Source organism: Numida meleagris, chromosome Z (assembly GCF_002078875.1).
Source record: "Numida meleagris isolate 19003 breed g44 Domestic line chromosome Z, NumMel1.0, whole genome shotgun sequence".
In the NCBI taxonomy this organism is placed as follows: Eukaryota; Metazoa; Chordata; class Aves; order Galliformes; family Numididae; genus Numida; species Numida meleagris.
This window is the reverse complement of record NC_034438.1, coordinates 11,003,753-11,026,294: the sequence shown is the minus strand read 5'-3', so window position 1 is coordinate 11,026,294 and position 22,542 is coordinate 11,003,753. Positions and strand designations below refer to the sequence as shown.

Below are 22,542 nucleotides of genomic sequence, written 5' to 3'. Positions count from 1 at the left end.
CCCATAAATTTCACTTACCTAGCAGATAAAAAGATGTCCTGGAAAGCATTAGAGGAAAGTATCCTACGAGAAATACCAGCGCACAGTCTTGCCATTCTCACATTCTTTCTCCAAGACCAGTGTCCAGCCAAGGCCAAAGACAAGAACCTCAGCAGATGGGTCATGGCCTGACCCCAGTAAGTTTATGCTTATATTTCTAATATTAAAAAGTATTTTTATTTTGGCCTTTGTGTGCTGTTCTTCAACACAATTGTGAAGAATTTAGCAAAAGCCAATAATCAAAATTTCCAATATGATAAAATATGATATCTTTTCATAGTAAAAACTACTTGTATTTCTAGGTATTTATTACACAGCACTAGTGTATTTTTCACTGAAAAAAAATATTCAAGAAAACAATGTGCTGAGGAAAAAAGTTTAGGTAGAATGTGCACAAAACACTAAGATAAATATATACTTTGATATCTAAGACTTTTAATCATGAAGTAAGGTACCTTGGGAAGTGGCTCATCTACATAAATCCATTCATCTGTCCCTGGTTTAATCCGTGGTGGTGTCACAGAAATGGGAGAAAGCAGATCTTGAGGTGTAACATGCAAAGCCTTTTCTTTTGGTGATTTTTCTCGTACGGACCCTTGTATATGAACATACAGTTAGTATCTCCATATGTATTTTAAGTATCAGTAAACAGAAATAGACATCTATGATAATCTGACAAATTCAGACTAACATAACTGATTCAGAATTTCATTATTTGAGTATTTTTCATTAGAACACATGCTGATCAAATATGTGATGCCATAGTTGTTAGAAATCCATTTCCAGTTAGGTTGTATTTTGCAGGATTGTTACTTTTCCAAAAGCATCTCTGTGAGAGAAACAGTGACATAATTTAGTATGATTATACAAAACATTCTTTACCAGGTAAAGCAAGGTCAGAGGTATTGATACAATTCTGAGATTCATTAAAACTATCATTATTTCAAGGACTCTGCTTAATTAATGAACAGTTGTAAGCACTTATGATTTCCATGTGAGACTTGAGAAAGAATAATGTGGTGAAGGCCACATCAAGTCTTTCTTCTAATAATCCTGAAGAAAAGAAAATAGTTATTAAAAATCTAATCCCGCTTTACTTGATGCATCTTTTTCTTTAGGATTAATATTTTTCCATGTATTTCTTTTTAAATAATTCTGTTTTATGGGATTGTATGCACATATGTTAATTGCATGGATTAAGAGGAAACATTCAATAAGATGCACCAAAAGAGATATCAATAGTGCTCTGAGTTATGCATGTTTTTACACTTCTGATAAATGAATATACGTTGATAATTGCAAATTATGCTTCCTATTCTGTCATTATGCTATCCCACACAGTGTAGATGCTAGCTGTAATATTTAAATCTGGAAGAAAGGACTGAATTTAGTAATTCTTTACTTTAGTGAATTTAAATATATCCAACTGACAGTTTATTTTAAATATTTTAAAATCTCTTAAATTACTTTGCAGCTATGTGAAATCGGTCCATATCCTGTGAAAAAACATGACAGAAAATTTCAAAATTCCAGTGCAGTTATCACTAACTCATAAATCCCTGAAGTCTTGTATGTATGGTGAAAATGGGTAGTGTTACCATGTAGTTTTACATTTTAATTATCAGTGTTAACTCTAAAAAGCAAAGCCTTTTCTTAATGAACTGTAAAAAGTAGGAAAGGAAAAACTTACTTCTATTCTGCTTTTTGTCAATTTTTTCAATCAGGATTTCCTTCACAGTTCTACACACAATACTTTCTTCTGACTCCGCATTGACTTTCACCAGAGTTTTCTGATGAACTGAAAACCAGTTCTCTAGTTTCGGCCATGTGTCTAGGAAGCCTGAAATTCTGCAAAAACCATATTAATGTATACCATACCTCTAAAATAGAACTACTGAAATAACTACAAGAAAATAAAATATTTTCTCAAAAATAATAAACAAAAGAAAGACCACAGTATCTAACCCAGTACTAAAGCAAATCCAGGCAGTACTTTTGAAGACATTCAAATTTCCATCCACGTCAACCCCCTCAGAGTAAGAAAAAAATTCTTACTCTTTCTTATCACAAGTTAAGACTATGTTTTGTCACATCACAACTAAAATAACGATAACCAATAATATAATAGTCTAAACTAGTTAATATTATCAAATATTTAAAAGCCAAAGTTGCTGTTCTTGATGTTCCTCTATATGTAGAGAACTAAAATAACAGTATTATAAATTAAAAAAAGAAATCTAATGATAGAATAAAATACAGAAAACTATAAAAGTTGCTCTGAAGTACACACACACACACACACATATATATACACATTTTATTTTTTCAATTCATACCTGGAAAAGAAATTTTCCTTGAAAAAATACTTTGGAAAAGCAGAACATAAGAATTCCTAACTTCTAGGATTATTTACATTGCACCAAAAATCTAAGTACTTCTTAAAGATCCAGTCAGAGAAATTCTTAAGTAAAATCTTAACATGTCACTGCAAACATAGACCACATATAAGCTTCAGATTAATTACATGCCTAAACATATGGCTGAAGTAACTTTTTTGTACTTAATATAACATACCTATGCAGCATCTGGTCCCTTACTAAGTCAGTCTTCTCTTCTACGATTGTAGCATCTGAATTTTGATTGTTGTCCTTCTGTTCAGTTTGAGAGGGCTTTAATTTATTTGCTGTGTGGAAAACAGCATATATGAGCATATGTTGGAAAGGTAGCTATTGGACATAAATAATTACTTCAAAAGAAGGATTCTAGCTTTCCTTGATCTTACATCTCTTCATTTAAAAATTTAAAAGCTTCCCAACGGAAAGGAAAGGGCAGAAATAAATTGGAGAAATACTAAATAGAGCTGGGTAAGAACTTGGAGACTTCTGTTTGAATGTAAAGTCAGTTGTAACACAAGCATTTCCTGATGGATACTTTGGTGTCACAGAACACTGTAGTTGTGGAGGTGTGATGGGTGGACTATTTCAGGCATATATACTCCTACAGTTTGAAGGTGTTTCTGGCTTTTTTCCAGTCTAACCTGAATCTTCCTTGAAGTAACTACTCCTTTCCAAAACAGCAATGGATAGATATACCACTGTATATGAATACAAAGTATCCTCTCAGAGACTTCTCAAGATCAAAAAAAAACAAAAACAAAAAAACCACTTAAATTTATTAGAAATAAGCAAATTTGTATAGCTTTCTGATGTTTTTATTGTTCCTTTGACTCTTTCTATCACCACAAGACATCTTAAGAAACAAATTCTTTTTTGGATTCCTGGGACTATATCGTGTATTATCACATCTTCAAAGTGTTTTGGCACAAATGGTCTTAAAATTAACATGAATATTAGTGTCCATACACTTAAGATAATCTTGACAGTATAGTTAGCAAAACCTCCAACAATTTTGCCTCATTCTCATTCCTAACAACATATAAAAGCTAAAGATAAAAAATGTTCAATTCAAGTCATGTTCTACGTAAATGCTGCAGTGAAAACAATGAAAAGTAACCTCCTTATAATCTGGACAATATGGGAAATATTTGTGAAATATTTTTATTTTGCCAAGGTGATTGAGAGTAATGAAAAATATGTAGTCTGGAAATAAAACAGCCTTCAAAAAGCCTTTGTTGCTTCTGCCATTTTTGTCCAAAAATCAACTACTTTTGGTTGTTCATTGACTAAGATAAGACACAGGCAGTAATCAGTGGAGGATGAATGTTAGCATATCTCAGCAAATGAAAGTTAGCACATCCCTTTATTTACCCTTTCTTTTGTCTCTTTCCAAATGTGTCTCCTGGAGAGAAATGCTATTTGGACATGCTCATTTGGAATGAGTCATATTTCTGCAGCTGCTGTAAGTTACATTTTTCCCAAATGCTGTTTTGTATGACAGTTAGCACTAGCCACTGTGCTAACTCAGCTTTGGTCACATTTCAGGACAAAAAAACCACAAACACACATGCATTTGCACACTTTTAATCTGCCTTTAACTGAAACAAATACATGTACTCAGGATTACTTCGAAGCATTCAAGATGATAATGCAGAATTAATGGATAACGTGAGATATAAAGAAATTGCAAAATAATGCTATTTTGCTCCAGTAAGTATAATGTAAGGTTAAAATTGTTAAATATACGTAAAACCTAAATAATGCTTGGGATTAATGTATTACTCATATTCAGTCATATATTTTTAGACAAGTAAACAAAGTTAAAAGAGGTCTTACAAATGAAAGAAGAGTAAAAGAAAAATCTAACTTAATAATTACAAGAAAATACAAATATTGGTATTTTAAATTAACATATACAAATTGCTATCATATTTCAAAGTACTCACAATTCAGAAGTTTCCATATTTATAACAATCTTTATATTCCCCTTATGTCAAAATGTGCTTGTCATTTAAATTTGTTTAAATGTAGATAGAAACTTACACTTCAAGCTGGCCATGCGTTTCAGTACTGTGGTGTCTGAAATATCCAATAATATAGAAACATCAAATGCAGGTAAGGCAACTGGAGGCTCGTAAGGGGTTTCAGGATTTGTAACAAGTAAGAGCTTTCCACAGTTTACATATTTTGCTTCCATTTCATCTGGATCAATCCCAGAATAGGCTTTTTCAAATAGCTTTGCCTGATTAATTGTCATTGGAAATCCATCCAGAATCCACCCCTTCTCTGGTGGTGTTTGGCTAAAAGTAAAAGAAAAATGACATTTGTAGAGAAAATCAATAGCATAATATTAACACCTAAGGAAGAGCTTGTCCTAGTGGTCTTTCACTCTGAATTCAGTATATTAGATATCCTGATGAACACAGAATATAACAGACAGCATTGTGATCAAAATAGCAAAACAATAGATTTTATACCAGAAAATTGCATCAAATATAGCTAAAAATGATGAACAAAACAAAACAATCTTTGCTTCTTGATAAAGTTTTCAAAAACAATCTCTATGCAGACTGTGATCAGAGATGTAATTTCACTGTTTTCAAAAAGTGCTAACTTCTGCACTGAAGAAACAAGTAGTAAAAACCATTTTATAACATTAAAGTACTAATGGGAGTAAATATAACTTAAATGACATTCATGTGGGAACTTAAAATCTAATTGCATATGAGGATATTTGAGACAATTTTCTGTCATGCAAGAACAGACAAAAACAAGTAACTGCTGAAATATGAATACTTGGATAATGTATCTCACATAAAACCCAGAAGAAAAAATACTAGCACATTCTGAATAGTTGAAAATGGATAAAGTATAGACATTACTTACATCTAATGACTGTGTGATAGTTGTTTATTTTTTTACTACTGCCAGTGTGTACAATAATGCCTGCAAAATTTAGGACTAGATTCTACTTCTTTAAAATGAGCATTAGCTAAGTTCACTGATCACTCCCACTTTCCCCGTAGCACACTCCAATGCTCCAGTAATGCACTGACTAAAGAGAAATGGCTGAATCTGGCCCTAAAAAAATGGATAATTACATTCTAAATAACTGAATAAAATTCTGAACAAAAAAGCCACATAATTTCATACTTAATGGCTTCCAATAGGATGTCAACTAGTAATTCATCAGGAATACTTTTTCCTTTCTTCAACAATGTTTGTGATGCAGCACCAAGCTGGGCACGTACAGATAGCTGTGGGAGAGTGCAGTTAAAAGAACAGGTAAGAACAAAAAGCTCAGGATGCTGACAACACTCACAGTTAAAATGAACATGATTATACGAGGGCTGCTCTGAAAGTAATGCCTCCTATTGTGTTATGTTGGTCCATGACAGCAGAGGCAGATAGTGGTGGTATGGCAATAGAGTTGGATCCTTCTCACCATATTCCATTCCATTTTGTTGCTATGTGACAGATAGCAGCAGAGAGGCAGACTGACAAAATGGTGCCTTGACATGAAAGTGCTTGTGAAACAAAGGTATGGAACTGAACTCCTCCAAGTGGAAAAAAATGGTACCCATTGGCATTCAATGATGCTTGCTGAATGTTTATGGACATCAAACAGCGTATGCGAGCACAGTGAGGTAGTGGGTGGGTATTTCAGCAGTGGCAGCAGTGACAGTGGTCACCTTAACTGGTGCAGATTTTTATGAGCATGGCACATAGGCTCTTGTTCACTGCTGATGAAAATGTATACCTAATGGAGGTGACTACCTTAAAAATAGCCAAGAATTTGCTCTACTAATTAGTGCTATTGTGTTGTTTGTATCTATTGTAGTTTCTATGGAAATAAATAGGAGGCATTACTTTTGGAGCAATCTATATATTTTACTTCTGTATTCTCTGATTATATTTAGTCTTGACTGTGTTATTTATTCATATTTCATATGTATTGTATGATCTATCTACCAGAATGTTAAAGAGGCCTCACTGAACGGAAAACTTGAACTGAATGTCATTACACACAAAAAAAATCACAGACAGAAATAAGATTGAAAAACAAAAGATAATGAAAACCAAAAATAAAAAAATTAAGTGCCCTTGTCCTAATGGTTTTCTGATTTTCACTACTCTAAACCCAGCAATGGTTTGATTTCTGATGGCTTAAGAAAAGGCTTGAAGTTAAGTATTCTGTAGCAGCATTTAACATCATCAGTTATATAGGGATCTCCTTGCTTTTGAAGTACATTTCAGCAAGAAAATTGAAGTCAAAGAATACTGTAGAATCAATTATTTTTGAACATAAAGAAAAGAAACCTTGTGATGGAATTATTTGTGTGCCATCAGAAACATCCAGATCACATTTCTGCTAAGTCAGAAATTATATAGAAAGTACCATATCTTACATAAATGTGAGATTGAACAGGAAGATGCTTAAGTACAATTCCAGCTGTACATATAACTCTAACCAATATACACAACAGTAGATTTTTACAAACTCTCTTTTGGTGTTTTATATTGAAAACACTTGCAGTAAGGTCAATAAAGGCAAAATGATGACAGAGTATCACCATTCTGTTGTTCAATGATAATATTCTAAATAATGTGTCTTTATATTGCAGTAGTTAAAATGGACTACAAACCTTGGATATGTCATTGTGGTCTGATACAATTTCCTGATCAGATGCATGTTTTTTGACAGGACAATTACCTAAAATAGGTACATTATAAAGTTTAACACTTGTACATCTGTAATATTTCTTACTACAGCTGAATAATAAAAATACAATTCTTATTATTGTTCTCTGACCAAATCAAAACAGAAGGTATTTGCAATTATTAGAATAATAGAATCAATGAAAAATTCAGGTTGGAAGCTATCTCTAGAGGTCAGTTCAATTTTATGGTTAAAGCAGCATCAGCTGGAACGTCAGATCACATTACTCAAGTCTTTACCCAGTCTCAAAAACCTCCAATGACAGAAACTACCGCTGTAGACAATCTGTTTCAGTGTTGTCATGGGAAGACGACATTTTCCTGTATATGGTCAAAACCAGAACCTTTACATGTATCTCCACAGCAAAATGAAGACTAGTGGAAACATTAGCCTGCTGCTGAATGGAACACAGGACTCAGCGTGGAAAAAAAACAATGTATGCAAAAACACTGACATATTTAATGCCTTTTCTCTCTTGGTCTCTATAGGTCCAACCCTCCTTCAGGAATCTCAAGCCTTTGAGACTAGCAGAGAAGTCTGGAGGCCAACTGTCTTGCAAGTAACTTTGCATAAAAGGGCTTGGGGGACAACAACCTCACTCTGAGCCAGAAATGCATCTTTGCAGTAAAGAAGGCCAATAGCATCCTGGACTACGTTAACTACATCGTCTCCATCAGGAGGTCATACTTTCCCTATACTCAGCCTCAATGAGACCATATCTGGAATGCTGTAATCAGTTCTGGGCTCCCCAGAGCAAGAAAGACCTGGATACATTGCAGCAGATCCATAAAAAGGCCATAACAACTATTAAAGTGTAAGAATATCCAATACTTATTGGATTATATTATACAAAATCAAGGAGAGGCTGAGAGAGCTGGGATTGTTCAGCCTAGGGAAAGAAGTCCTGTGTACAAACTTGTCAGTGTTTGTACATACCTAATAGGGGGAAGTAAAGATGGAGCCACAATCCTCTCAGTGATGCCAAGTAAAAAAAAAAGAGGCAACGGATACAAACTGAAACACACTGGATTCCATTTAAATGATAAAATATGAACTGTATGTATGCTTGGAGATGTTTAAATCCCAAGTGAACACAGTGCTGAGAAACATGTAATACTGACCCTGCCTTGAAAAGTGTTGGACTAGGTGACCTTCAGAGGTTCCTTCCACCCTCAACCATTCTGTGATTCTGAGTTTAGTTGCTGAGCCCAATATCAGTTCCTTTGTTGTTAAGAACTCTTGTAAGGAAAGGTAAAGTGAGAAAAAGAGAGGCCTTGCCTGACCTTCCTTTGGAAGGTGCTTTCAAGATGAAGCTCTCATACTAGACCCTGTCTGTGGTACATCATAGCTGCATAGCAACCATGTTAGCACTTCTGACTCCGATTCACATATTCCAACTTGACTTCCTGGCTCAACCTCAGATTTACTGCATCACTAGACTTATCAATAAGCTGAAGTTTATGCTGATCACTGTCTCTGGATCTGATCCTTTAGTCAATATGTTCACTTTCTGTTGGTGAAGTGTTGGCCTTGCCTGACTTATTATTGCCATCACCTCCTGGCTCACCTTCCTGCGTGGAGCAATCTGCACTTCAAAACACTAGGAATGTGCAGAAACACCAAATTCATAATGGAAACTATTCTGAAAACTCAGATGTCATGGATACCACTTCAAGTGGACAAGAGAAAGGGGAATTGTAATTAAAATTTAAGAAGAATTAAATTACATGAAATTTAATTTAAATTTGGGTATGTATATACACACAAATACCTTGGGTTCCATTAGTAAATGTTTCTGTTAGAAATTTCACTGATGATTCTGAGAAGTTCCTCTGGACCTTTTATCAATTAAGAAAATAAATAGATTAGAAAAGAAACTACACAATACAGGAAAACAAACCTGTAAATTAAGATGAGCCTTGAAGTCTGTTAAGAAAAAGCTTAATTCTAAGTCTGAAATTGAGTAAGAAATTGAAACAATGTGCTTTTCTCCTTACACACACCACTCTCTTTTCCCTGTGAGAGCCAAAGCCAAATTTAACAAAATTGCTTACCTTGTTTTGTTTTGCAGAACTTTCTACTTCCTGTGAAATCAAGTTGTGTTCAGTTTTCACTTCATTATTAAGAAAAGCTTGGATGGCCTCCTGAACCAGTGTATCGACAGATAGTACCTGAATATTGCAAACTAATACACACAGAAATTAGACAGCATTTAGTTTGAGTTGAGCATACGTAGAGAGAGACTACTAATGAAATTAAATTAGTAATTGAAGGACAGCATTACTACATCTGAAGGAATGCACAGTTCCTTTTGTTTGTTTGGACTTTTCATATAAGTTGTTTCCACTGTCTCTTCTCTGTAACCACTGCATAGTGTGCATTCACAATCTCATAGATATCTGCTAGTCTCTTCAATAACAAACATCTTCAGAGAAATCAAAAGCATTTTTAAATTCTCATGAAATGCAGAAGAAATACTATAACAACCCTATATGAGAGCTCAGTTGTTTTTAATCTTATTTTGGAAGATAATGAATGAATGACTTGAGAGGAACCTCAGTAAAATATGATTGCATGTGAAGTTCGAGGATTAGTAATGAAAGGATTTGCCCAAACAAATTTTATTGTAAGAGTCGGATTTAAAAGCAATTAAACATTTTAAAGACTTTTAGGTGAAAAGCTAAACAAAACAAAACTCTACCTTTTTCAAGAAACTTTACACAGGTAGTTTTTCCACTAAGAAGTTTTCCCAAAATACATCCCTTGATGGGAAATGGAGGAAGTACAGGTAGTGAAGAACTGGGTTTTGAAGGATAGAAAATCTCCACCAGTCTATGAAGCACATGACCCAATATATTATTATTAAGATGAGATTTGTTTAATCTGTTCTCTTCAGCTGGACACCATTCCCCCGTCATATTCTGTATAAATAACAAATTATCAAACAGTTAGTCAATATACCCTGTCTTTCATCTCTCTCTATATATGTAATTATACATACATATAATAACCAAATCTGAACAGTACTCATTAAAAGATGTAATTGTCATAATCATTAAGTTCTTACTGCTATTCACTAAGACCTAGCTCAGAGACAAGTAATCCTACAATCATTTTTACAGATGTGTAGAATCATTTTTTAAAATCCCATAAACATGAAAAGTCTTTTCACTAATATAACAGAAAGAATCAGCTACACCTTTTTGGAATATAAGCCCATTATCCTAGTGTTCAGCACTTTAATGATTAGACAATATTATTGCCCAGTATCACACTCATATCTTTGAAAATTTGTACAAAGATTTAAAATACATTTCTCTTCCTAATACACATTCAGTAGTGAAAATAAAACAAAACAAAAACAATACCCAACAGGAGAGAATCGTAAGAACCTTAAATGAAATACTAGAAGCTTCTCGTTGAGTTAAAAGCATATAGCTTTTCCTGACAATTGCAGTGGGAGAAAGATGAAAATAGAAGGATCTAGACAGACAGAATGAACACATCTTTTGCCACTGTATTATTGCATCCTATAGCACTAGGAAAGTGCTATGAAGAACATGTGCTGTTTATGCTATAACAAGAACCTTTTAGTAAGCAGGAAAATACCAAAAGTACCAGTTCTGTTTCAGTTATTCTCTAATGGCATGACTGTAGACAGCTGTTTGCTAGATACGTGGATTATTAATACACCCAATTAGATTCTGGCTTGTTAGCTCATTTAGGATAAACAAAGGGGTGAGAAGCAAAGTCAAATGTAGTAGTAAAGGCATTTCAACTTAAAAAAAAAAAAAGGAAAGAAATTCACGAGGGTAGGTAAGAACAGGAAAACAGGAACAGGTTTCACAGAGAGCACCATCCTTGGAAACATTTAATAGCTGACCAGAAAAGGCACTGAGCAACATGTTCACAATTTAGATCCACTTTGAGCAAAGAGGTTGAACTACATGACCACCAAATCCCTTTCAATCTAAAGTATTCTATCATTCTATAAATGAAATATTTAGTTACCATGAACAGCAACATATAGTTTCATTCAAAGTTCTGCTGAATTATATTATACACATTCATGTTCTAGGTAGAATATGCATTTTTTCTGACCTTGTAATCATTAGTTATACATTACCATAGCATATATTCTACTAACAGAGTTTACTTTGAACACATATGCATTAGGTAAACTAACAACGTGTAACTTACTATTACTCTAAATGAAAATTTGGCCTATATTTAATCAGTTAAAATCAGAAAAAATATTTCTGAGTTGCAAAATATCTCCTCCTTAAAATATCTCAGAGGACATACTTCTTAATAAGCTGTGGAAAAATTAGCTTAAAAAAAATCAAATCCTTGTTCTATCTGAATGATTTTCCTTAAATATTATGAGAAGAGATGGATCATTTTTTAAAAAATTCTACCCAGCTTGAAGCACAAAAGAATTTTAAATGGGGTGGGTTTCTTATTTAAAGTACTCACCTTTCAAATTTCTTCCCTTTTTAATCAGAAGATTGTTGGACCATACCTGTCTTTAGTTAAACTAACTTACCTGTCAGAAACAAGTTTTCAGGTATCCAGGCCAGAGTTACCTAATTCCTGGTCAACACTCTCAAAGAAAACTGGAAATTATTTGATATTTTGGATGGTGCCTACTATTATGTTTGGTGATGTTTTTTCATGAATTGCAATAATTTATGAAGTGATTAGCCATAATCGATGCTGTGGTAGTTTCCAAATATTTCCAGGCTTATTCTAATGTGAAATGTGCAACAGACTGATGGTGCATACTTCTGTTCTTGTACTTAACCAAATACATTTTTTTGACTCGGCATTCTTAATAAAAACTTATTATCCTTGAGACATGCCAGGTGGCCAATTCTGTTCTTTCTTGTGGGGTGAAGAAATTATGATAAACATTGCCAGAATGCCTAGTCAATACACTTTCATCAAGACAGAATACTCTGAAGGTATTAGCTGTTCACTTAAGTTTTCAGGTGGCATGAGTGTGTACCGGTGCCAACAATTTTACACAAGTCACAAGGTATCATCTTTTGGTGAATATACATTCAGGAAAGTGTAAGACTAATAACATCTGGAAAAAAATAAGTATGAGAATGTACATTTGAAACAGGCCAGTACTGAAAAAGAGGCTTTAGATGTGTCAATAAAAGTTTAAGACCGTTAGTGGCCTTATACTGAAAGAGGACTACTGAGATTCTGCAATACAAATAATAATATGACTGAAAAAAATCAATTTCCTTTTTTCTCCCCATTTTTTTTCCACACCTAAAGAGAGTGATTATGAAATTTATTAATTGAGTTGATATGGAATGAACAAGTAGCTTATAATTAATCAGAAAAACAGATTTTAAGATTGAAACCAAAGATAATTCAGCTGTCAGACATTTACCACCTCTCCTAAGAAAAATTCAGGCTCATTGCAAAAAAAATATACCAATTGGTTCAGGGAGTGGGTAAGAGCACAATGTTGTGGCTATAATTTCCCCAAAAGTCAAAAGACAGGTTATTTGCAATGACTTAGACATATTATAGTTAAACAGATCTTTTGAAAGTACTGGCATTTTTTTTTTTTCCAAAGAAACCATCAGTAATATTGTAATTTGGAAAATATTGTACAACAGCTTTTAATTATAACAGGGCAATATTCATCCTTCACCTTTCACTTCTGAAATTATAAAACGTATCATAAAATTGAAGAAAAGTTTTAAGGTACTATTGTATCCTAACAGACAGTCTACCAAAATATTAGCCATTTAAATCAATTTTATAGAAGTTGCCATCTGAGAACAGATCACCCAAACCAATAATTCCTGTTAAAAAACTTTTATTCAGAAAAAAACTGGAATTAAGACTACCAGGTTTTATGATAGACACTAAATTTCTCCTCCCTTGTTTTTGCTGGCTGTCTCCCTTCGCATTTTCAAATGTGGTAACATCAACCACACTTTCAAATTCCAATTAGCTAAAATTAATTGCACTGTAATTTCCTTGTTTATCTTACACACTCTGTAGATAAATACAATTAAGGTTATGTGTAAGCATTAAATTGTGTTTTAAAATTGCAGCAGCTCTCTGTTGCTACTAACATACAGAATAGCCATATACCTTCAATAGAACCTCATGTAATGAAAAGAAAATGCATGTCAAATTCCGATGTCATAAGCTATTGAATAAACAAAACGTAACATTACAACAAAATGTTTACAATTATGAACAATCAAGGTGTGGCCTTGATTATTATGGCCTATCAGTTTCATGTACCTTGTATTCACTATAATCTTTTCCATCTAACAAATCCATTTTATTCAATTCTGTACGTTGTTCTGGGCTTGGGTCACTTGGCAAAGGTTTAATTGAGGCCTTTTCATATATTGATTTTCCATTCAAAAACAATTCCTTCCAATCACAGATCAGTTTTAATGGAACTTTGCTGCAGTAGGAAACAAACAAAGAAACAAACCTGAAGGCATTTCAAAACAAAAATTAAAGCAGTTAAACATCTGAGAACAGTGAACCCAAATTTACAAGAATCACAATCATGAAATAGGGATATGCTAAACTAGATACGGTTTATAATGCTTTCTGTAATTGCTACAGCTTTTTAGGGGGGAACCATAAAAATAATTACTGTGGTAGCTTACTTGTATGACAGCAGTATCTTCCTAAGTATGTCACCACACAGTATTTAGCTAGCTGAGCTGTGTAGTAACAGTCTTGCTGCACCTAAGTTAACTGCTCCAAAATGCTATTCTGTTCTGTGGGGTAAAGTCTCCCCTCACCAAAAACCTACACAATTTTTTTTTCTTGAAGCTAAAATTCATTCAGAATTGTATGAACAGTTAAAATCTTCCTTTGCAAAGGAAAAACATTCATTTGAAGCAAGATGAACTGCATGTAGTAAAAATTAAACAATTATTGCTATTGCTAAATGGAAACATGATACATGTTTAGATGCTAAATCCTCTTAACAACTGTTTAAATTTGACAAATGCTAGCAATGTTTTACTTTGAATAGAATTAGTTTCTTTTTCTTTTTTTTTTTTAGTAATGGCTGTAGATGCGTATTACAGCTTTAAGTAACCTCTTTGTGGTTCAGAAATAATTGAATACATATCGTATGCACTCTGCATAATGAAGCACACAGAAACATTAACAAAATATACATGTAGTGGCAGTAATTGCAGATATAGTATTTTTGAAAAAAATATTTCACATATTTATAGTTACTGTTCACTGCTGCAAGCAAATGTGACAAGCAAACATAACTAGCCTTCACTGGAGTAATGACTGTGTCACAAAAGGAAATCACCACTAAACAGTGCTCAGAGTGATTATTTCACCAACTACTTACTGTGCTTAAATTTAGATAATTTCCACAAGCTATAAACGTATATATTTCATATTGTTACAGTTTTATTATTTAGTATATAATTACACCAGAAGTAAGGAATTTTAGACATTTTCTTATTCTGTAGGCCTTACCCCATAGTCTAATCATTGAATATTAATGAAAGAACAAGAGCAACCGAGAACCAAAGCTTCCATCTCATGGTTTTGGAAACAATCCTATAACACAGGCATGTGGAGGCTCCTGCCTTTTTAGGATCTTCTCAGAAAACCTGCAGTACTGGGGCATGTCAGAGAGGGAATCATAGCTTGTAGGATTCAAAATATTTTGGACTGAGCTGCTAGTTTTAAGACAGTCCAGGCAGGCTGATGTATATTACAAAATTAACTCTGTTTATATTACATTGGGTAAACATTCAGCCAGTGGAGCAACTAAGTATGAGATGAGCACTTTCCAGTTTTTAACTTTTAAAAAAAGGAATTTCTTCATGTAAAAGGAAGTCAGTACCTCCACAAGTCATAGGAAATAAGGGCTCACTAGCTCTAAGGATTCAAATCAGTTGAATTTTCAAGGAATTAGGGCTTTAGCACTAGTTTGCCCCATATTACACATCAGCGAATCCTCACATGAAAAGAATACCATCATTTTCTCACATTAAGTAATTCAAGCTGTCATTCAAGATTTCTGAGTATTCGCATAAAACATTACTGGTGCTTAAGCCAGCATGAGTCATTAAGTCTAACAGCTACCTAACACCTGTTAGTTTTGCCTAATAGCTACCATACTCACTTGTTTGTCAGTACTCGATATTCTCCTATTTTTGTTGACAAATCAACAATTTGGTCAATCACTTCCCAACACACAGAATAATGTTTTTTATACCGAGCCTGAGCTCTTTCAATAGCAGTTTCCTCATGACGCTCTCTTTCCTTGACAATTTGTTCTTCACAGTCAATTTTTTCTTGTCTTGCAAGAGCCTAGAATTTTTTTAAAGAATACATGTGAGACTACAAGGAAAAATCAAACTGCAAAAATGCACCATCTTAGATAAAAAAAACGAACTTGCTCAGTTAAGGTAAAAATGAAAACAGATCCTTACCACAGAAGAGACAGTGAACATTAACATACAGTGAAATCTAAAAACAACCCATTGTATAAGTACGTTTTTTTTTTTTTTTCTTTCTGACTAGGAAAATATAATGAAATAAAGAAAGTATGTTACTTCTTTCATGACATACATTAAGAACATACTCAGTGCCTAGGGGATAGAGAAACATGAAACGACGCTGCCTACTTTTCCTAAGGAACAAAGACGGAGATGCACTGGTAAAGGCTGAGTTTCAGAGAAAACCATGTGGAATACTTAGAATATGTGACAAGTAGTTTAACTTAACAGATTCTGATCTGAAAATAATTTGAGATTATTGGTACCATTCGACCTTTGAGAAAGATTTTTTGTCCTGGTAGAGAATTATCAGTAATTCCTGTGATGTTGTACTTCTTTGGGTCAAAAGTGTACTTAAAGAAACATTGTAATCAACATCTGTAGATTCTGATTACATAGGACTCCAGATGGATTGAAGGATTTAAAGCTGGTAATTGTTTTTGGCAGGAGCAAAATAGCATTCCTACACATTATGGCCTGCTAGAGGCACAGCACTTGGCAATTTGTCACAGGATTATGATTTTTTTTTTCAATTAATCAACACCAAGCCCAAAGGTAGAAATGAGCACTCATAAATGAAATTCTTTATTACCAGCACTTGTCAAAAAAGGATATTAGCAGATTACATTAAAGGAAATGAAATACATAATTCCTGAGACAAGTTTTTCTGCCACTTTGTCATTTGTCACTTCTGTCATTTAGCCTCTGCAAAACTCTTTTAATGTCAGCACATAGAGATGTCCTATGAGATTAAAATTACTTTACAAGAAAAGATCACAATTAAATGTTAAGTTGCTCACTTGCATCCATTACAAACTTCGCAGTAACTTTAAGCATTGTTAGAAGTGATATATTAATCACTAGGTCACCCTGTCCCTAGAAAAAAAACTAAATTCTAACAGCTGACAATGCAAATTCCACATGTAGGTACTGTAACACTTCCAGAGCAATTCAGGGAATAAATAACTATTTACCGCCTCTCTGTCAAGAGCTTCCTGGAACTCTTTCAGTCGTCTTTCCTCATATTGTTTTTCCCTGAAAATTCTATTTTGTTTTAACACCTCTTTCTCATGTCGAACTTGCATGAGTTGAACAGCAATCCTTCGCTCCTGCTGAGATTGTCTCAGTAGCCTGTAAATAAGTTGTTCCTCCTGGTAAATCTCCTAGAATACATATTTTTAAAAAACAGCACTAAGAACAGGTTACGAACTATTGCATGGACAGCTCATCACTATCTCATGAGAAATATGAAGTAATATAACAGCATTTACTTGCTTACTTGATACATATATCCAGAATAACGTATCTATTCACTGGTATTGTTTTTATAAAGTGTAGGAGAACTGTAGAAGTATGCAAATGAATTTTAAATGCATCTTACAGAGATACCAAGTATAAATACACTCATTCAGAATAACTCAGTTGCAAAGAAACGGCAACATATTTCAAATAATTGCTTCTGAACATAAAGATAGATCCATTCCTTGAATTATTAATTGGTCACCTTTTCGCTTACCCACCCTTGCTCTCCACCTGTCCCCATTCTCAGCCATATTCTGATAGACCCTTCATAAGTCTACTCTTCTACAGGTTCGAAACTTGATTCTTTTCTCTTGGAATTCAGGTAATTATCTCCTCCGTTCAGGAGACTGGGAGTTTGGGGAAACATTCCAAACACAGGAAAATACAAATCTTCTGGGTAACAGTTTCAGAGTTCTCAGTGGGACAAAGTATCATATGTAGAATGTCTTACTCAATGTTTTATTAAGAAAATCATTCTGAACCAGTGCTTGAAGCACGGTTGATGTACATCATGTACTGTGAGGGTTGTGGATTGTTACTTTTCAAAGTTCTTGGTAGAACATAACAGTATCTTTTCACTACTGTATTTCTTTCGTACCATTACTAGTATCTAAATGAAAGCTTAATCTAACTTGAAGTAGCTTAACCTAAAGTTTCCTTCCACTATCTTTGCAGTCTAGAGCTATTTCTGAGTTCTAATCAAAAGCATCAGCTGGCCTTTCAAACTCCTCTGCCAAATATCACTCCTATAACAGAATTTTAGATAAAACTTCAGATTCCCTGGAATTCAGATTCATATAAAGAAAAACTGCTATGAACTCTTAAGTTCAAATTTTAGGTCCTAAACTGGAAACTGATCTGAAGAGCTCAAATTAATCTTCCTTGGAAAAGAGAAATAGGGTAAAGCCAGTAAACAGCAGAACGAAAAATAAGCCAACAGAAAGTATTCTACTTTTTTTTTTTTTAAATGTCACTTATTCTTCATTAGCTTTCAGTGTTTGAGAGAGGGCACAACACACTATATAAATTCACCTCAAAATGAAAATTTGTTGCATATTATCATACTCTCATGAAATAATTTATTCTACAAAGAGGTCTAGATCTCTCATAAACAATGCAACCAAGTCATCTATATCAGTCTTGTAACAAAAATCTGCAAAACCTGATTATTTGCAATAATAAGAACACCAACTTCCTAATAAATTTAAATCTTTATTATTTTTGAGTACCTTTGTCTTTGTAATTGCTATAAAACGTATATTCCAATTAAATCACAGAATCATAGTGGTTGGAAGGGATCTCTAGAGATCATTGAGTCCAACCTCCCTGCAAAGCAGGCTCCCTACAGCAGGCTACACAGGCAGGTCTTGAACATCTCCAGAGAAGACTTCACAACCTCCCTGGGAAGCCTGTTCCAGCGCTCTGTCACCCTCGCCATGAAGAAGTTCCTTCACATATTGGTGCAAACTTCCTGTGCTCAAGTTTATGGCCATTTCCCCTTGTCCTGTCCCCAAAGATCGCTGAAAAGAGGCTGGCCATGTCCTTTTGACTCCCACATTTAAGATATTAATAAACATTAAACACTGGTGACTTGAAAAGACTAAGCACATACAAAAATCCCTCATTGCTTTGACTATTTTAGACAAAAGGTAAGCTTCGCACTGCTGTTCCCTGGCATGGTATCTCATGACAGTACACTAGTTTTAATGCATAATAAATTAGCACGTGGACACCTCAGGCTTTAATCTCAGAGAGCTTCAACTGCATGCAAGATTATCTCCATACAAAGATTATCACAAAAGGAGAGTCTAATTCATAGTGTACTTTTTCTACATTGTGCACATTATGTTTTCATATCATCACACATGCAACTCTAAAATGGAAAACAATTTTAGATGCACTTTGCATTTTCATACTTCTGCTATGTGTCATTTGATACACTTCAGGTAATCAAATTATCCAATAGCACTGCCTACTGAATAGTGTACCTGCCCATTTGTCTTCTATATTCACCAAATCCAGGCAATAACAGGAGAAATGGTATTGCCTCAGTTCTATCCGCTGCTTCTTTGGACTTAGTACTTCATTAAGATTTCAAAAAAGAATAGAGGCTGCACAGACTTTTCTTCTTTTGTTTTCTTAGTTACAGCCATTTATCCCTAATTTATGGATTAGTACGTCAAGAAGTACTCTACTGGAGGAAGATGGATGTTTAAATTCTAATTTATAGAGGACTGAAGAAGCCATCCTGAAGAGCAGTCCACCTATCAACTCTATGGTGTAAAGTAGTGGGCCCAATGAGAAATCAAAGCACCTTATCTACTGGAATACATTCTTTATAAATGAAAAATTAAGATTCTTTGCTAATTGGAGGGAAGTGAATTTTGATATTAGTCTAAATATTTTGACACACAGAGTAGGCTTGAAAAGAGTCTGCAGGAAAAGTTTAAGTAATAAAAAAATCTGAAAGGTGAATTAAATCAGAGCTATGGATAAATTAGAAACATGGCAACTTGGAATTATTTAAGTTGGAAAAGACCTTCAAGATCGTGAAAACCAACCACTAGCCTGACTTACTAAGACCCATCACTAAACCACGTCCTTTAGTGCCACATCCATATGTCTCTTGATTATCTGCATAGACAGCAACAGTAGGATTTAGAACACCAAACATAATTTCAAAATGGTTCTTATTGGATGGGGGAGTAAAGCACCGGTACCTTGCATACAAACAGTGACAGACCTGTTCCATGCAGTTGAACTTGATGATCTTGAAAGTCTTTTCCAACCTGAGCAATTCTACAACTCTGTGACCTAAGGCTGAAAAGCTACAAAACTTCTGGTTGTACTGGGAGACAAAATAAAAATGGTAGTTTCACTTCTGTACCTAATATTTTACATCTTCTTTTTCACAGAGGGTTGTGATATGTCTGAAGAACTCATAAATATAGTAAGTAAGATCTGTTAGCAACCATTTAAAACATTTCTAAAAAATGCACTTTTTTTTAAACCTACTTGAAACAACAGTGGCATCCAGTGGCCAAACATTAATGTCATGTTTATGTTTCATGCTTATTCATGCATTACTGTGTGAAATTATTGTCTCCCCCTTTCCCAGTTTAGTTTAATCACAAATGAAACTGTTCTGTCCTGTTGAGTTGTCATAAGATTTATGAGCAAATCTTATCACTTAGCATACACAAATCTATTTGGCTGACAAGTAAGAATCTAGTAAAAATTAACTTCCTCTCCCATTTCCTTCTTCTCAATATATTGAAGACAATAACTTCTTGATAGCTTTGAATTTAAAAAGAGAAACTCTAAACAGAGCATTTAAAAATATTCAGTACTTTGAACAATAGTTTGTTGAAATGGTGCAAATTAAAGATCCAGTTGAGATGAAACTATGTTAATGTCAAACACTTCCATTTCCTTCTTGTGAAAATCTGACTAGCATCATCACATACTCCACAGAGAGGAGTGCCATGTAATTTTAAAGTATTCTTGCTCCCAGGCTGAGACTTCTACTAGAGTTCACAGTGTACCAAGACTCAAAAATTGGAAAAGATTCTTTTAGGAGAGATATATAGGTACGGACATGAAAATCACTGAAGCACTCTGAAAACATAAAACACATGTGTTTACGAAATACATTAAATACATGACTCTAGATGATCTAATGGCCTGTGTTCAATTTTTATGTATTATAATTGAAATTTTAACTTCAATGGCTACAAGAAAACCACAATTTCAGCTTGCACAAATTCAACCTTTCTGGTTGAATATTTGAAGTATTTTTCAACTACTTCGCATAATTTTTTTTTAATCTTTAACAAAAGAAAGGCAGAAAAGAAAAAAGAAAATAACTCAGGTTACGTCACACTTCTCTAAATCAAGCAGTATTTCATTTCTGAACTTCCACAGAATTCCAGCCAGTTACTTCTTCCTCTGATAACTCGAAACAAAAGTGACACTAAAGAGGTCCTTTTTGCCAGTCAGGCTATTGTTTTGGTCAACTGCTCACTTATCTTTCCTTCTAATCCCAGCAGTCTGTGACTGTTACTGTCTCTAAATCAGCAATAATTTAATTATCAGGAAGTTAGGGACACTATTATTAGGTTTGCCGTGCTTTGGAGCCTTACTGGAGACAGTCTGGTAATAAGCACATTGCAGAACCTCCTTCAACTCAAACTGGCAAAGTTTATACGGCAACTAGTAGTTGACCAGCTGCCTCATCGGGATAGCTCTGGCTCACTTTGCTGGCTTAAAGCTGCCTCTACCAAATGTCAATGGTTATCAGAACCATTAGTCCAGGTTACTAGGGTTGTACTGGGGCTGCACCAGCTGATGGAAGTTTTGGCACTACAGTGATTTCAGTTAACTAGGTGGCAAAATTTCTTCATGACCTATGCATATTAGCAAGAACATTATCTAGAATCTCTGTGAGAGCTTAAAGACAGCATGTGTGAACAGACTCAGTCTAAGCGAGTACAGGTGAGCTTAGTTTTTTTTTGGTTTTGGTTTTGTTTTTTTTAAACAGAACATAAGTCTGTGAGAGATACTAAGTACTGTGACTTCTACATGTCTATCCCAATGCAGGATGAGATTCAAATTAAATAACCTGCAACAGCCATTTTTTGACAGGATAGAGACATCTTCCCAAGACACACACATTCTATTCTTTAATATGCCAAAAATCAAAGCTCAGATGCACAAGAATTTTGCTTCATCACATCCCACTGCACTACCATTTCAGAAGTCATCCAGTCCAGACAAAAATATTACATTACACATTTGCAAATACAGGTTTTAAACTGAGTATTGTCATATTTGTTGTTTTTTAACGAGTACCTTCTTCAGACCCAGTAAACATTATGATAATTTAAAGTTAAACTGTTATTATTATTTAGAGGAAAATGCAGGCAGACCTACAACTGATTTTTAATCATCTTAGCACTGTTTTCATTTGAGGCTTTATGTTTTAAAAGGATGAAGTATTACATAAGGGTGGGTGGTTAGAAGGAATGGAAAACCTTTTTCCTTTCCTTACACTGCATAGAAGTTCTTTTCAGAGATAAAGTGTATATACCACCTTTTCTACCTTCCAAATGTTATTAGACCCTCCAAAATACTTGTATTTGAAAACAAATATTTAGGCTACTAATTTGGCATGTGTTACACATTTCTCTCACCTCTTCTGCTTCATGTGCTATTAACTGTTCCATTAACATTTTACGACGTCTCTTTTCTCGCTGTTCTCTAGCAAACACATCTTCCTCCAAACGTTTTTGAATTTTTCTTACATATTCATCATCTGAATCAGTAGGTAGTAGTTCAGTTGCTGTTTGTGTTGTAGTTTCTAGGGTTGTTTCTTGCAGCTTCTGGGTTTGCAATGAGCGTTGTATTTCACTGACAAAAAGATTAAATAGAAGCTTTATGGAACTTCTGTTTTTTTAGTGGTATTTTCATGAAGTTGGGCACAAGTCTAACATATGCACAACAGAATTATCTTGAATAATAAAGTTCATGAGCATTGTTATTACTTCTTGATGCC

At 34.2% G+C, this 22,542-nt stretch overlaps 1 protein-coding gene across 13 annotated transcripts in view; it reads right to left on the bottom strand.

Annotated features, from left to right (window-relative positions):
- The window catches only part of SPEF2 (sperm flagellar 2), a 59,157-nt gene that overhangs the window by 28,360 nt on the left and 8,255 nt on the right, over positions 1 to 22,542 (bottom strand). For all 13 annotated transcript variants that reach the window (XM_021379312.1, XM_021379313.1, XM_021379314.1 and 10 more), the window contains 13 exons: positions 22,181 to 22,397; positions 16,661 to 16,849; positions 15,311 to 15,498; positions 13,435 to 13,603; positions 9,857 to 10,076; positions 9,210 to 9,340; positions 8,927 to 8,993; positions 7,082 to 7,149; positions 5,589 to 5,692; positions 4,479 to 4,735; positions 2,614 to 2,722; positions 1,730 to 1,887; positions 495 to 634 (listed from right to left, as the gene is read on the bottom strand). In XM_021379312.1, the coding sequence (XP_021234987.1) occupies positions 495 to 634; positions 1,730 to 1,887; positions 2,614 to 2,722; positions 4,479 to 4,735; positions 5,589 to 5,692; positions 7,082 to 7,149; positions 8,927 to 8,993; positions 9,210 to 9,340; positions 9,857 to 10,076; positions 13,435 to 13,603; positions 15,311 to 15,498; positions 16,661 to 16,849; positions 22,181 to 22,397 (2,017 nt within the window). The remainder of the gene's footprint in view (positions 1 to 494; positions 635 to 1,729; positions 1,888 to 2,613; positions 2,723 to 4,478; positions 4,736 to 5,588; positions 5,693 to 7,081; positions 7,150 to 8,926; positions 8,994 to 9,209; positions 9,341 to 9,856; positions 10,077 to 13,434; positions 13,604 to 15,310; positions 15,499 to 16,660; positions 16,850 to 22,180; positions 22,398 to 22,542) is intronic.